This window comes from Pararge aegeria, chromosome 14 (assembly GCF_905163445.1).
Source record: "Pararge aegeria chromosome 14, ilParAegt1.1, whole genome shotgun sequence".
Classification (NCBI taxonomy): domain Eukaryota; kingdom Metazoa; phylum Arthropoda; class Insecta; order Lepidoptera; family Nymphalidae; genus Pararge; species Pararge aegeria.
The window spans coordinates 5,561,292-5,574,472 of NC_053193.1; the positions used below are offsets into that span (position 1 = coordinate 5,561,292).

Sequence of the window (13,181 nt, forward strand, 5' to 3'; positions counted from 1 at the left end):
ACTCGGCCCCCCGATAGCGTAACCAAACGGCTATCATCGCTTATAAAAAGATAAGAATATCTATTTACTTCGTATTTCCATACGTATACAATTAGAATATTGCTTATTATTAAAACAGGCCTTACTAGCCCTATAAAAATTACAGCTTAAATGCCCCCATTTGAATCGCAAAATGCTACTTCCGAGTCACTGAAACTCTACGTCAGATCTGTATGTCTTTAAGTGACGGCACCCAAAATACATTTTAAAAAAAAGCCACCGATTTCTGAAGAAAGTCAGTTAAAAATAAACCTTAAATCACTATAGTGACCATTCTAAAATAGCTTGTCCAGTGGTAATAGAGGTCCGTTCCCATAGCACCTGTTACTCTGGCTTTATGAGCATTGCCTGTTTCAGACTGTCCGGTTGCGTGGAAGGCGAAGAAATGCCGCTGGCGAGGTGCGCAAGTTCCCGGCAAGGACCAGCGCAGTGTTCGCCGGCGCGACGCCTCGACGCTTCCTCGTGCGACGTGTCCAGTCTGTCCAGCGGCGAGGAGGACGAGCGCCTGCGCAGATACCGCACCGCCAACGCGACCACGACGACTGCGACCCACTTGCAGCCACAGACTGTTCACGTGCAGCCAGTGAGTTCAACTGTCTAATTTATTTAGAACTAGCTTTTGCCCGCGGCTTCGCTCATGTTAAATTCAATTTTTGATTTGGTAAATTTTAACTACAAAGGTTTTAAAAAATGTCTTGCTGCTAATAGAAAAATATGAACGTCAATTAGTAAAAAAAATTAAAAACTTTCATATACATTTTCATCCCTTATTTGATGCTTTTGGATTGGAAATTTTTAAAATTTGTGAAACATGTATTTCTTTATTTTTAATCGAAAACCTAAAATCAAAGTTTCATGGATGTAACTTGAAAAATAAATCGATAAATGAAGGATTTTAACCCTTCTACGGTTAGAATTTTCAAAAATCCTTTCTTAGCGGATGCCTACGTTGTAATATATGTGTGTGCAAAATTTCAGCCCGATCCGTCAAGTGGTAAGAGCTGTAGGTTGATAGATCAGTCGGTCAGTCAGTCAGTCAGTCACCTTTGCATTTTATATATATAGATTAGCAGTTTCTAAATATTGCATAGGAGCAGGCGTTACTTTGTTATGGTCCGCGAAAAGCAGGAGAATCTGTATTGTGTTATTTATAATTCCTTCAATTTTTATACTCCACACCAAAGAAATCTTCGGAAGATCTGCTGTGGACTGGGAGTACTATGGTACTTCCAGTACTATGAGTACTCTTTAGGAACATTTCGCTCCGACACCGGAGCATCCTCAGGATATGTTGACGTTACAATGAATGAATGTAACTTATTAATTACACCGTACATATTCTCCTGCTTTTCGCGAAGTAAATAAATAGAAAATATAGCTTAATTTTCATTGTCTACCTACTAGCAGTTTCGACCACATCCACTTCGTCCACGATTGCAAGGCATCATAAAGTGCACTGTTACGTAGTTGATATTCCAAGGACTTACACGAAGCGTTTTACTTTTTTCCAGGCGGGGTCGCAGCCAAAGCCGCCGCCATCTCTTCAGTCAGCACAGGCTACAGCTGGAAAAAGGCCGCCCCCAAGAAATGTCTCTTTCGCGGGCGGCCCCGACGGCGAGCTGGTTCTCAGCCCAGCGCAGCTACGATCCTAACCCACAAGCAATAAACAATGTCGCAATACTTTTTATACGAACTATGAATACCATCGGCCAAAACGTTACGTGTGGCGGCAAATGGAGAAAAATTTTGCACGTTTGATATACTAACACTCTGTTTAGAAATTGCCAGCTGGGTCGACATCACATAGCTGAGGATGGTATTTAGAATTTTTCTTAGCTAGTTACAAATCACATGTTTTTCTGGTCGGGATGATGATATTACTGAACAAATTATGTAACCGAGAGTCTGACTCTCGGTTACATAATTTGTTCTCTCTATTAATTCTACTAATTCATGTTATGACTTTAGGAAACAGTGGCAGTAGGTAAAACTGCCCTCAATATCCAGCCAGATCTATAAAAATCGGATTCCATTGCTTTAGGTTTTTTAATTAAATTGACCGATTGACAAATTTCATGATTAATTTTATCGATATTGAAGTTTTTTGTCATGAAAGCTGATAAAAGATGGAGAGGGAAAAGCGAGACGGAGAATGTAAGGTGATATTTATTGATATAGAATGATTAACTTAATTGAGTCTAACCAATAAGGATAATTCACGTCTGCGCCAAGCAAATTCCCGTCGCATCTCTAAAAGTCCTTGATAGTTTTCTTTCCTTGTTTCTTTAACTTGAAATGACTATTTCAAATTAAATACTAGTAGGAAAGCAGGTGCCAATGTGAAGTTTCGCCCCGATTCGGAAACATTGTATATCCTATAGCGGAATAGTGGCAACGAAAACAATGCGGACCTCATAAATATTAATTCCGATAACATATTCCCTAGCATACTACCATTATTAAATCACCTTCAAATTGACTTTCCTCAGACTGCGCAGTAACTATTAAAGGCTTCAGGCTTCTATACTATTCCTAAAAACTGTATCTACGCAAACATTAGTGACTAACTTCAGTAAGATCAACTTAGATCGCGTTATGTAACGACAATAACTTACTCAGAATACTGTTCTAAGTAAGTTGTCTGAAGGTTTGATACAAAAGCTGGCGGTTTCTAAAGAGTGTATCTAATTTTTAAGCTAAGTTTCGGTTTTGTCGACTGCGTACCGCAACAAGTGTTTCAGCTGTTAATTGAGTTTAGCGAACGTAATTATGGTAGTTAGGTAGTATTGTTACGTTGGGTAACCATGATCTTTTACGTAAACTTGATTGTAAACGGAAAATGGATTTTTGTGTCACAAGCGCTTCTGTCGTAACTTACATACAATAAACATTAATAAAGCTAAACTTGCTTAAAATCCACGCATCCAGGCAACTGTGAACTTTGCAATTTATAATTCTTGACGCCGGCTTGTTATTTAACTACAAAAAAACCTTTTCTTTTTGTATTCTGGCTTTAGAAGTCGGTTTTTTTTAAGAACATGACATGTTATTGTCTGTCCAGGTAAGATACTTTTATTTTGAATGTAGTAAAATGTTACCTACTCCATAAAAATAGGGTTTCCTTTTCCGCTAAAGTTTTTAAAAAAACGGGTTTAGAAAGAGCGCAGAAATCAGGTTTTTTAATTTAAATTTTTTTAATACCCATAAAAAGTGACTGGACAAGAGGTAGTCGGAAGAAAATGCAAATATAAAAACAATTACCATTTTCCGTTGATTGTCATATTGCGCTGGAAGCCAAAGTTACCCAACCTGACTGTATCTAGTATATTGTAAGCGTTATTTATAAACTCCGTAGTAATTTTAATACTGAATGTGCTAGCTATCCGTCGTAACGCCAACTATTGGTAGTATACCCTCGATTAGGTGTGGTTTCTTAAAAGAGGGTAATATATAGGTATAATAAATCTAAAAAAATCCCTAGCTAAACGACTATAGCTTTGAAGACCCCGTGTCTTCATGCAAAGCACGAAGCATATGCACGGTAGCATATCTTTTGTTTTTTTTTTTGCAATCATGATAGACAATGGAGATTGTCCACCTGGCAGTCTATACAGTTGTTATCTTAGTGATACGAAATTACGTTGGAAACTCCGACAAGTTGCTACAAAATTATACTTAAACCCTTGGGTATTTAAAATTCTGTAACCTCAATTCCCAGATATAGAATTCGTCGTGCTTCATCCGAGTGCCAACTAAAGTTACAAAATTTAGAATGCAACTTCTTTGACGAACAACTTTTGTAGTTTTTAACGATATTTTCAATTCCCCGTGAACTGAATAACCTTGCTGATGAAAAGCCGAATACTATGGTCATTAAATAGAGCAATACATCGCAGACCATGCTAGCACGTCCTACAAAGTTCCACTCTATGTACATCACCCGGATCAGTGCCGGATTAACCACGTACCAATTGTAGCAATTGCTACGGGCCCTGCGCAAAAGGGGGCCCGGCATATTTAATACCGCTCATCTCTGACATCGCTCAGTCAGTCAGGCAGAGAAGCACACGCACCCACACACAGACATCGCCTATAGTAATTTCCTAAACTATTAATTACCCACCAAATTGTAACCTATAGATAGCAAATACGTATTGTATTTAAGGTACGTTTATACGTATTGAGTATTGAATTGTATGTTTACCACTTTATACTTAAGAATCAATAGCAGAACAAGGGCTCTTTTAAAGAATTTGCTACGGGCCCCGCGTTTGCTTAATCAGGCTCTGACCCGGAGGTGTGTTAAGCCTCGTGTCCCTGATATCTTCTTCCACTCACTTCTATTAGACGTCATCTCACTATCGATTCCTTTTACACGCATATCTATCCTCTTCCATCTCTTCTTTGGCCTTTCTCTACTTCTGTTATATAAGTATATTATATTACACAAAATGCCTGGAGTACCTACCTAAATTAACCTAGGTGAATAAATAAATACTCTATTTAGCCTAATTTGACTTCTTATTAAAAAAAAAATACTTTTGCTGATGCTGATGGAGTTGTTAATTACATTATCAAATGAATAATTGACGCAATATGGCTTTAAAAACTACTTGAGTATATTTCTTCCTTTTTTGTCCAAGCAAATACAAAACTAAGTAACTGACAAAATATCAAAACATTGTTAAAGTTGTTATTTAAGAAAACGATATCAGTAGGTATTTCTCTTTATTTATACCATCTATCGAATAGTTATCTTTTACCTACTTAAAAAGAAACCTTACCTAATCGTTTTACGAAATAAAATAGTGAATATATGATATAAATATAAAATTGTGTTAAAACTGCCTAAATACTAGTGGGAATTTATATCTAAATATAAAATCATAACTAGATATATAACTGACAATAATGATTGTTAACTGATGTATAATAGAGTGTTATGATGTATGCGCGATAATTTTATTTAAGTTTTAGTATGTCAACAATCGAGTGTAGTTCATGCGCCGAGTATTTAAAATATTTAACGATTATACACGACGTAATTATTATATTATATTATATATACATACTTATATTATATTTATAGACTAAATATAATATAAGTATGTATACATACGACATAATTATATTATATTTATAGAGTATTTAAAAAAACTAAGTGAGTTCAAATAAAATAATATTTACGTTACAAAATATTTGATGCTTAACGTGGAAAAATTAAATTTTGTTTCAAAATAACAATGCAAGATAGTAATCATCTACAACTGGCGTGCTTAAATTTCATTCATTACATCACATATTAATAATAGTACATCATGCTCTATCCGAACAATTAAATATACTATCGGAACAATTAACTGTTTTATACCATGTTAATATGTTATTTTGCCTTTACATTTATCAAAACCCTGTAAGGCACCTTCTTTTCATATTTTAATGTCTGCTCCTTGGACTAGGTATATCAAAAAATGATATAATGTTTTACCTAATAGATATAATTTGTATTAGTAATAAGTGTGACAGAAACTATAAAGTTACCCAACCTTTGCTCTTAATCAGACAGAACCCAAATACCTATAGTACCTACAGATCCCAGCCTTAGTTCTTTATATTAAAAATAAAATATTTTTTTCAAACAATAGGGTGCAATAATATGAAATGTATTCTACGAAATAATTTATTCAATATGATAAAGTTGTTAAAAATATATTATTACCTATGTAATTTATGAATTTGAGAATATATTTACTATAATAGATATTGTAATTATTAATGTAACATAATTATTGAACTTGGCGTTTGAACTACGTAAATACACCAAGTTATGATAAAAATGCTTAAATAATTAAGTATGTTTAGAGTGAGTGATAGTTACTGTTTAACAGTTATGTTTTTAAAAATAAGAAACTGCAGTAAAGCACATTCCTTACATGCATCAGTAAATAATATTGTTAACACTTTTTATTATTTATTTATAAATCCATAACTCACGGGAAATATACATTAGGTATATTGTTTATTTTTTAATATAATTGTGATAATTATTATGAAAGCAAAAAAAAAAACTACATTGAAGATTTTATATATTTGGATAATAATTCAACATCAAATAATTTAATGTGAAATCATAATAAGTTTTATCTATATGACATGAATATTTTATGTGAACATCAAAAAAAAATGTTATTAAAATATTGTATAAACAATAGGTTCTAGAAAATAAAATAACTCCAATATATTTTGATTTACTTTAACGATTTATCTATGAACTCAAGACTTTTTAAATCATATTTTACTCAAAATAATGTGACTTGAAGTGACAGAGAAGTGTTAGCAATATTATAATTTAACATATAAGCGTGCATTGTATATTGCACAATAGAGAAATACTGTTTATATACTTAATATATTATATATTTTAGAACTATTTGCACCTTTAGTAGTGGAATATTCAAATGTATATCTGCAGATTTAGCTAGAATATATTTGATGGGATAATGACACTACGGTTAGTACCTAAGTGTCTATACCTGAATTGCTACCACGAAACATCATTATAATCGAAATTAACTTCAAAGTATTCATCGTTCAAACGAAAACACCAAAATGAAGATGATTTCGATGGTAATCGATGTTTGTGATGCCTTTACCTTGAAATATAACTATCAATAAAAATATATTTGAGTGGTATAAAGTTTTTGATTAGTTTTTTGTCAATTATAACTTTGTAATCAGATGAATGTAGTTGTTTTGAATTGTTTAAATCTAAGAATCGTCAATTAATTAATTATCATTTTTGCATAAGATATCTGCTTGTTTTCCTTAATCGCTATTTTTAACTCTAAATATTTTAAAATCCCATAAATCTTCTATTTGTCGAATCGAGCAATAAAATCTCACTGGACAAAATACCTTTTAAAATATTGTTTCTTAGGTTATCGTTTTAAAGAGTGTTTTTATCTTGTACTTTACTATAATATATATTTATTATTGATATATTATAAATATATATATTTATAATTTATAAAATCCTGTGTGCAAGCATGTGAATTATTTAAATATAGCATCCTATGCAAAATATAAAATATATTAACTGAGAAACACAATAAATATAATTTTACATGTTACATGAATTGAAAATATTATTCAAATCCGTCAGTACTATGTTATAATTGTACCATTGGTTGGTATGTTTGTTTGGTACATACGTGAAGACATTTGTGTTAAGTGTAATATTAATCTTTTAAAAATCTAAACCCACATAGATAGATGTTAAGGAAAATTATGAGCTTTATTTAGACTTACTGGCTTATTTAACAGTGTTGTGTATATAGAAAACCATCATCATCTGTCGTTACGATATATCCATATCTTAATTTTTAGTTTTTCCTCTCTCAAATTAAATTTTTTGCTTTTACCTCTTATATTTTATGTAAATTGTTATTTACAAAACGTAAAAAGAAGTTTAAACATATTTTGAATGTTATTATCAAGCGCACATAATCTGGTGACAGGGTTAAAATTTTATATTTGTCTACCAGCAGACGCAAACAGCAATCAGGGTCAAAATAAGCGTAGCATAGATCTATACTAGATTTCTTATTTTTTAATCACCACCTATTTATAATATCATTGTTGGGTAGTGCCCATTTGATCTATGGAGCATGCCGTCATCGGGCACGATGATTCCTTTTTCACTTTTTGTTACGTATAACTGCAAAAAAGCGATTTACTGGTGCCTACTTCTCACTAACATCACGTTTTAAACTAGAACTTTGAATTTCCCAAATAACTCCGTTTTTACATCCCGATAATATACAGCTGTTCAGTTTGATAGTAATTGTTTAGAATTCTTGTTATGTTAATTTTGAATTTTCCCAAATAACTCCGTTGTTCCATTACGATAATTTACAGCTCTTAAGTTTGATAGTTATTGTTTAGAATTCCTGTTATGTTTATTTAATAAAACAATTTAAACAAAAATGTAGATATCATTGTTGACAGATGAAGTTATGTTCCACAGCCCAAACCAAAACTGCCCTTATCGTTTAACTTTTTAAATCTTTACACTTCAGCGCTAAATTCGGCCCTGAGTGCATAAATTTAAATATCACACATTTTCAAAAGTATTTTTACAAAAAAAAATTGTCTGCTTATTTATAGAATGATATAACCTTTTATAGGGAAAATATTTACCTACACACCCCATTTTAAAAGCGTCAAAACATAATATATGATTCGCATCCGATCTATATCTATACTAAAATTAGTTCTAAAGAAACTAACAAATAATGGAATTGTAAAGAAAACAAAATATTTACGATTACCGTACCGTACTGTATCGTATCCACCTATTTTTTTCGACTGTAAGAGCAAATGCACCAATTTTAATTTATTTTTTGTAATTGTCAGTTACGGTGTTCTTTTCAATACCCTAAGATAACCTAATTAATGGTGCTAGTTTGGTTGGACATAAATCTCCATTTTAAATTGAACATTTTTAAAGTATTCCTATCCTTATCCACGAGGCTTATTGTGTAAAGGATAGTAGCACTTTTAGAATTGGCAGCAGGTTTTGAAATTCGAAAATAATTTAACCGATTTCGTCGACAGATATCGGTAAAGTTTATTTGAAAGTTATGTATTTTTAAGTATAACGGTAACTTGATTCAATCAATAATTAACTGGTAAATAAAAAAAAACAAAGCCGGTTGATGAATCAACACTTTCCGGTAAATTAATACTTACCGGTTTCAAGCCCTGCGTCAAATGGCTTATTGATTTGTGTATACCCAAATTAGATCGAATATTAATTATTGTGCTTCCACGCGAAGTTTACGAAGATCGCTTTCTTAAATCGCGCTGTTTCGCTTCGTATCTAGAATTCTATTTGCCTAGTCTAGCAAGATGGCTAACTATTTCAGGCCTAATTACTGATTTAGTTTAGAGTCGATTTTGTTGTAACTTATTTACGAATTATGTGTAACGGTGTGTGTTGAACTAGTATTTACGTAATTTTAAAAATTAAATGGCTGTATTTTGAACAAGTTATTTCACTGATAGAATATAAAAAGTTAGTTTTGAAAGTAATTTTCTTCATCGTTCAAAAAAAAGAAGGGTTTTAAAAATATATTCTAGATGCATAGACTTATTTTATTAATTATTTAAATAGGTAAAGTAAAACTTTTAAGTTAAGTAGGTAAGTGCTAGTTAAATTTATTCGCAAAATTGACATAAATAATGCCAATTTTGTTGCAAATTAAATGCAAATTTAAGTTGACAATCATCTGAAATGGGACTTGGTTGTTTTATTTTTACTGAGCTTGGCATTGCACCTGTAAGTTTTACTTACGTAAGGCAATTACGGAAGGAACTTACGATTAATTTAACCATGTTAAATTAATCGTAAGTTGCCTATTGGCAGTGCGTGATCATATTCATTCTCCGTGAAACTCGATTCCGGCTTTTTATCAGACTTCCTTTTCTTCGTCTAATATCTTTTAGAAGTTATTTTATTGCAATGGTACTTCATTTGTCATTTCATGGCCCTTGCCACGTGACCAGCTCAAAAACTAAAAGTGTAGAAAATAAACAAAAAATTATATTCTATCAGTAGAGAATCATAGCAATAAATAACTGACGGAATTGCTTGACTGTAACATAAGTTACTACTAACTACGTTTTTAAGGCAGCTTACAGCTAGAAATTAAGTTGCGACCAAAAGAGTTGTTCAGTATATAGCTATGAGTACAATTAATTTGTTAAGACTAAGATGCTGTAAAAAAAACGTTCCTTTATGAATTAGTTTCTTTGAGTTGTAGTTTTATAAGACTAGTTATAGTTTACCACGCATAGACAAATGTTTTAATTTCCCATAAGTACTTCGCTGTTGCTAAACAATTTGCAATCAGCAGTGATTTAATAAAAAAGACAATGAATCTCTCTTAATTATGGTATATAAACTTGAATAAGTTTAAAAACTAATTTAAATATAGGAAACTAATAAATATAATTGAAAATAAAAACAGTCTGAAATTTGAAGTGTATTTGAATTCTGTAACTAACTATAAGTGATTTCAAAACAGTGTTGATTTCAATCAATTAATTATTTTGTTTCTTCCATAATATTTCCATTCTCAAAACTATTTTTTATTTATTTAGAAATGAAGCCAAAGAAGGTACCGAACAGATTTTTAGCGTCTCTATCCAATTGCTATTCTTGAATAGTTGGTAAAATATAAACCTCGGTGACAAAAATGTCTTGAGACAGCGTAAATGCTCTCCTGAATCAGTCTTAAGACAGTTTCATCAGTCTTAAGACAGTTTCATCAGTCAGTAGAAGTCCTCACAATGCAAGATAAATGTGCCCCAGTATTGTGTATGTACTTTTCTGACAGTTGTGGAGAACTTTACCTATTGTTAAGCTTTATCCCATTTTTCTTAACTGTCTTAAAATTAGAATTGTTTCCAAGTTTTTAGTGTAAAGTGCTTGTGTTTTGACTTTAAAAAAAATGTGTTTTAAAATAAATAAGTTAATATTATTGTCGCAAAAATAACTAAAAAATTGCTTGCATTTTAGTACAGGTTAGAAGAAATAGAGTAAGTATACCTACATAAAAATTCCTTACAATTACTACTACAGAAAATCGAAAATACAGTTGACAACTGTCAGAAAAATTACACAATACGGCAGCTGATTGATATAATATAATCACTGTGATGTAATGTTGATTATGAAAAGTTTTACCAATGAGATGGACGAAGGATGGAAGTATCATGATGTAATGTTAATTATAAACTTTTGTGTTTGTAATATTTAACCTAATGAAAATAAAATTTAAAGAAAAGTTTGTCATTGCGCTCAATAAGTTATGAACGTTATTAATTAATTAATGTTTTTATATGAGATAATTATTATTATATGGAATGTTTAGTTTTTGTGTGTATAAACCTAAATAATTGTTTTTGTCATAACCACGGAATTTTGGTCGTACATCGTTTGTGTTATTTATAGGCATTGGTGCATATCATGTGTATAGAACAGATGATTAATCAAATAAATTAGAACAGAAATATAGTTGAAGTGTACGTTTTATTTGGATTTCATCCTTCTAGCAGGGTTAATGGTTCTGGTCATTTATCAATAGCAACGGGAACGAATCGCTACGGCCTCGCCTACCACCTGAACTCGCTAACAGCAAGGCTAGCAAAGGCAGTGGACAAAAATTGAATCCCCTGCCAAAGTACTATACCTACAATTTACGTGTATAACAGCCAAAGCACAGCAACAGGGTATTTGTTCTTTTTCCGGAGAGAACATTAATATCTCCCGCCCGTGCTGTCATCTGTTTAAAAAACATAAATCAAAGTTTTCGTGCGATGTCCAAGCGGCAGTCAAATGTCAAAAAACCTACACCTCAAACATCTTTTGTAATGTCAACTGACTTAATGTAATGTCAGCACTATTTAACTATTTAAAAGTTTAATACAAAATATGGAATATTCGGGATCAATTTTTTAGGAGCACATACATATCAGCTACTTTAACCGGTGCAGTTTTGTTCTTAGTAAGTTGTTTAGTTTTTGAGTCGTGAAAAAATTAATAAATGGCTGGAAATCGCTCCCGCGGTTTTTGGGAAATGTTCAAAAAATAACAACCAATATCGTTCTGTGTGGTTGTCGATACGTTTGAGAATGTATTTGTAACATAAATCTTACTGCTATAGAAGCTCCTATCATCATCAGACTATTAAAGTCCCACAGCTGGGCTAATAAGCCCACATAATAATAGTTACTTAAATATGATAATAAGCCCACTCTCTCATAGGAGAGGAGGGTCTAAAGCACACAGCATGCTGCTTCAAAACGGATTGGTGGACAATTAGTGCCTGTTACACGATACCCGTTTGAAGATAGTTTAGAGGTAATAAATCACAACACATTATTAACATGTCATAATATAATCTATTTATTCCAACTCTAAAATATTTTTAGTACCTATTAATACGAACAAATTTAAAACTAAAATAAATTTATTTACACACTCCCTTGAAAAGTCTTAAAATAAAATCACAACATATAAAATGGCTTAAAACCATTCTTACTAATAAAATTATTATTAAAGTAGTTGTCAATTTCGTTTTTTTTTTTATTTGTCAAGTCCAAACATTCTTATAGCAAATTGGAAATATTCAATACAGGTTGATTATTCGTAAGAAAATACTAGGCTAGCATGGGCTAAAGACATTTCGTCAATCGGGAAAAAAAAAACAAATTTTTATCCTCGTATACATAATATACAACGTGTAACGAAATTACGAAATACTATTCGAAGGTGCATGAGTATATTTAATTAGGAATCACCCTGTAAACACATCAATTAAATAGAAACATATTTATTTTTCCATACAAATGAATTCAAAACATTCTAAATGTTTACTTATGACAACCCTATTGAATATAAAAGAACGACACGTGCTTAGTTCCTACGCTATACGACGCGTACCTACTAAAGTGACAGGAGTCACTTTACTTTTACATTTGATGTTAGGGCTGTATCCGATTACTTTCACCAAAAACTATGGCAATGGTTTACTCAAAAACTATTAGCGTTTCGGTTTCACAGATAAGTCTCAGAGACAGTAAATAATGTACCTCTATAGCCTCTGAGGTATTATTTCGGTTTTCATTTACACGTTGTATTTAGATGTGGGAACTAGACTTTTTTTCTGTTTCGTGTAGTAAATTGGAAATATTCAATAAAGGTAAAATATTCAGTGGTGGGATTTATCGGGAGATACGATTTATGTATCTTGCCTTTGCTAGCCGTGCAGGAAGATTCTTTAGTCACTGTCCAGATTTCTCTCAAGTTTTAGGACTCCGTAAAATAAAATAGGTAAAAAATTAGCAGTGTATATTTTTCAATGAATTATTTTATCATTACTGTTAATTTTAAGTGTTTACAAGCTTAGCCTTCTGATAAGACCACTTTTTATGACTATGTTACTAAAAATAGTGAAAAGTATGTTTTAAAACAAAGAAAATGCGATTTTTACCCAAATTGAGGAGGTTTATGGGCTATTTAACATCACGCTCCGACCCTGAAAAGTAAGAGCAAAGGGTAGGCGATGCGATGTTGT

At 32.0% G+C, this 13,181-nt stretch overlaps 1 protein-coding gene across 1 annotated transcript in view; it reads left to right on the forward strand.

Moving 5' to 3' along the window:
* The window catches only part of LOC120629327, a 52,049-nt gene extending 50,139 nt beyond the window's left edge, over nt 1-1,910 (forward strand). The window contains exons 6-7 of the mRNA XM_039898240.1: nt 397-622; nt 1,551-1,910. Of these exons, the coding sequence (XP_039754174.1) occupies nt 397-622; nt 1,551-1,691 (367 nt within the window). The 3' untranslated portion in view covers nt 1,692-1,910. The remainder of the gene's footprint in view (nt 1-396; nt 623-1,550) is intronic.
* The last annotated feature ends 11,271 nt before the right edge of the window (nt 1,911-13,181 follow it).